Raw genomic sequence first — 4,084 nt, 5'->3', positions numbered from 1 at the left:
TCTTCTTCTTTACATCGATTGTTACTTCCACAGGCATTCAAGAAAGCTTGGAGCAAGGCCTGCAGTTCTTCCCAACAAAGCCGTATTCTAATCCCCAATAAGACTTATTATATTAATCCAATCAACTTTACAGGTCCATGTAAATCTGCTATTAAACTGGAGGTGAGTAGTTGTATACATACATTGCTTGCATATACTGTATATATAAAATTTCTCCGCAAAATGAACATTAAAAGTGGAAATTGGCTATGTGTCTATGACTGTTAATAACTAGTAAATTCACAGATTCGAGGAACAATCGAAGCTTTTCCAGACACGTCGTTGTATGAGAAAAGTCAAAGACGATGGATATTCTTCGAGAAAGTAAGAAACTTTGAAGTTTATGGTGGTGGAACCATAAATGGCAATGGCCAAGTATGGTGGAAAATTTCTTGCAAAGTTAAAAAAAGCCAGGTATGTTTTGTTATTGACAAAATTAAACGAGTTCCATCATATTGTCGCGAGCTGTTGGTCGTAGAATTAGTCAGTTTCCTCTCCAAGAACTTAACCAAAAGGAATTTGGAATATTGTACCTAAGTATATGTTTTTTGAAGATGAAATTTATCCTAATAAAATTGTCTCGGACAATTAAGACGGTTCAATATGATATGAGAGCACCATGAATTTTTCCTATACGAAAGCGATGCATCGTAGATAAAATTTAACAGAATAAATTTATATCTACCATCTTAATCTTTTAAACGAGTTTACGTTATGCACTAAATGTTGTATTTATTTATTCTTGTAATTACATGTTTACTATAATATGCTGACATTTTTTTTTTCTTCCCCTCTTTGGAAGCCTTGCAATGACAAAGGAGCGCCAACGGTAATTTCATCTCTCCTTAATTTGCTCTAATTATTTATCCGTAGTTCACATAGAACAAAATTAACGTTATCAGATAGAGTTCTTGACAATATCCTTAATTTTTTTTTTCCAGGCATTGACTTTTTATAATTGCACGAATTTGAGAGTGACCAACTTAAGGATAAAAAACCCTCAGCAAATGCATATGAATTTCCAGAGTTGTGAAAATGTTGAGGCTTCGAAACTTACGTTGACTGCACCAGAAAAGAGCCCCAATACTGATGGAATTCATGTCACAAAAACAAGAAATATCAATATTACGAACTCTGTAATTAAAACAGGTAAATGGATTAATAGTTATTTATTCTTTTAATTACATTCTAATTTCATTAATTAACCAACAAGATTAATATTTCAGTGCATGAAAGTAAAGAAATAGTAATATTTTCTGTGTTAGGTGATGATTGTATCTCAATAGTGGATGGATCGAGAAAAGTTCACGCGACGGGAATCGTGTGTGGACCAGGTCATGGAATCAGGTTCGTTTTCATTTTAGTGTTATTTGATTTGGACGAAGTGACTTGATTGATAAGAAAGTCCAATCTACTTAAGATTAAGGAGTAAATTTAGCTACCATTAATGAATGAGCTTGCTTAGTAAGTTTAACTCAAATTACTTAAGAAAAGAGGCACTCGAAAAATTTATTAGTTGTCGTGCATGTTTGGTTCTGATTTTTCATCCCAAAAAACCAATTTTTTGACCGTTACTTTCCTAATTCAGTCGTCATTTTTTATTTCTTCTCTCACAGATGAGATCCATTTTTCTTTCTAACGATCAAAAAATTAATTCTCATAATCACTACCGAATAAGTCCCTAATTTTATCTTGTTCAATATATCAAACATGTCAAAAAGGCGTGCTTGATATTTTTCTCTTTAATATTTTTACTCGTATCTTTGCAGTTATGGAGAAATTAATATGCACTAATATTGCTTACCTTGTGAATTTGTAGCATTGGAAGTCTAGGTAAAAATGGTGCCATGGACCATGTTTCAAATGTTTTTGTGAATGGAGCCACAATTTCAGGAACTACTAATGGAGTTAGAATAAAGACATGGCAGGTACCATTCTAACATTGGATAATGTCTATTATTTCTTTTTGCTATATCCAAGTTGATTATATTTTTAACCGAAATGGAAACCGAGCATATTTTATGTTACTAATGAGTAACGAGACAAGGCTTAAACTTCTTTTCACACTTTTATCTTACGAGTTAAAAACATATTTCAGCAACGTATACGTATGCCTTATTTTGGTCATTTCTTCTTCTTCTGAAGCGCATTTTCCACCAAATTTTCATTTTTATTATATGGTAGTTAATCCACGAAATTCTGTCAATACCAACTAAGCATCTCCAAGAGCCTCTTGTACATAATAGATAACATATTTAAAATTTAAGATTAACGTTTTTTACACACTTCAACAAACTCTTTATTTTACTTTTTCCATTATTTATTTAGTGTTTTCCCCTAATTTTTTGAATTAATACATATCTTTAGATGTCAAATGGCTAAAATATTAAAAGTTGATTTGTGTAATACAAGAAATGGAGCATTAGAACTTGAAATTTACTAAATGCAGTCATTATAAAATACAAATATTAATATGGGAAGTTATTTCTATTTTCTTTTTATTTTAGAATATTTTTAATTGGTATTGATGGTTGCGTGAAGGGAGGGAGTGGATACGCGAAGAACATCGTATTTGAAAATGTCTTGATGCACAATGTGACTAATCCCATAATTATCGATCAAAACTATTGCGATCAAGATAAACCATGCCAACACCAGGTCTGATTTTACATGAAAATCGACTTTATATACCATGGTTTCATCAAATTATAATGACTAATAACTTCTGATGAAATTAAATTGCAGAAATCAGCAGTGCAAGTGAAGAATGTGGTGTACAAAAATATTAGAGGTACGAGTGCTTCGGAGGTGGCTATGAAATTTGATTGCAGCAGGACAGTTCCATGTAAAGGGATTGTGTTACAAAATGTGCATTTAACAGGCAAAGCAGGTGGAAATGCTAAAGCTAAATGCAGAAACCTTAAGTTCGATCATAGGGTTTCATCTATTTCTCCACGTTGCCCTTTGATGAAGTAAAAATTGATATGCTTTTATAAATTATCAATTATTTACACGAGATTAGTGATCTTTGTAGTTAGTTTAATTTATTTTACAGGAATTTAAATGTCATTTGCTTTAATTTATTTTGTTTGTTCATAGTTTTAATTAAGTATTACTGTGAAGTTAAAAATAAATGTTCAAGTTAATCGAATCTATCTTTTTATTGATGAAAAGTTTGTCCATTCAAATTTAAAGAAATTCGAGAGAGATAGCTAGGTTGTATATATGAAAAATTGAAAATTGGTTCTATTTATCTCGAGAGAGAAAAATAACATGTGAGGAATATCAATTGTCAACATAAAACATGAATTGGTTAATTATAATATTTTGAAGATATAATTAAAATAATATTCCAGGCGACGCGTACTTTCATTTTAAAAATAAATTTTATTTTTGTTTAAGATATATGAGAAGAACTATTATTATACACAACGTATTATACGAGTACCATATGAAAGTTTACAATCAATACACACATGCACAATTTTCTTCAAGCGTTGAAGGACCTTAGCCGAATATACTTCAAAGTTCCTCTTGTCGTGACTCTGGCCGGTTTGCAAATAACTTAGGGATTACCATGTGTTGGAATTAATTGAATTTGATTTGGGTTTGATTTGAGTTTAAAATATTAAATGTAATATTTAATGATATGGGTCATTGCAATTAATTTGAGTGAATTGGAAAAGTCTCCAATATAGGCCCATATGTTGATAAGCCCATTTTAAGTGGTTTTTATATGGAAAGGAGTCCCACATCGAAAGTTTACAAGAAAATAGTCTTGTTTATATAGTGGGTTGTGTAAATAATATATAATTTAATATATTACCTACCACTTGGCTAACTTTAGCTAGCCAAAGGCTAGCAAACTAGCCAAAGGCTAGTCACCACTAGCACCGTTCCCCGGACCTTGACCCGGTCCCGGTCCCGGTCCCGGCACGCGCACGTCGCAAAGTACGCATTGGGCGCTTTAGAGGCGCACTTGGCACTTGGCACTTACGCATCGTCGCGAGGAGCTGGGGAGCCTTATAGTTTCCGGAAATGGACT

General features: G+C 32.4%; 1 protein-coding gene across 1 annotated transcript in view; it reads left to right on the top strand.

The window, feature by feature from the left end:
* The window catches only part of LOC111411683 (polygalacturonase-like), a 3,538-nt gene extending 420 nt beyond the window's left edge, over window positions 1-3,118 (top strand). Inside the window, exons 2-9 of the mRNA XM_023042232.1 lie at window positions 34-162; window positions 286-453; window positions 842-868; window positions 981-1,188; window positions 1,305-1,386; window positions 1,859-1,967; window positions 2,581-2,697; window positions 2,785-3,118. Of these exons, the coding sequence (XP_022898000.1) occupies window positions 34-162; window positions 286-453; window positions 842-868; window positions 981-1,188; window positions 1,305-1,386; window positions 1,859-1,967; window positions 2,581-2,697; window positions 2,785-3,015 (1,071 nt within the window). The 3' untranslated portion in view covers window positions 3,016-3,118. The remainder of the gene's footprint in view (window positions 1-33; window positions 163-285; window positions 454-841; window positions 869-980; window positions 1,189-1,304; window positions 1,387-1,858; window positions 1,968-2,580; window positions 2,698-2,784) is intronic.
* The last annotated feature ends 966 nt before the right edge of the window (window positions 3,119-4,084 follow it).

Source organism: Olea europaea, chromosome 16 (genome assembly GCF_002742605.1).
Source record: "Olea europaea var. sylvestris chromosome 16, O_europaea_v1, whole genome shotgun sequence".
In the NCBI taxonomy this organism is placed as follows: domain Eukaryota; kingdom Viridiplantae; phylum Streptophyta; class Magnoliopsida; order Lamiales; family Oleaceae; genus Olea; species Olea europaea.
The sequence above is the reverse complement of the archived record's forward strand: the minus strand, read 5'-3'. Positions and strand labels throughout refer to the sequence as shown.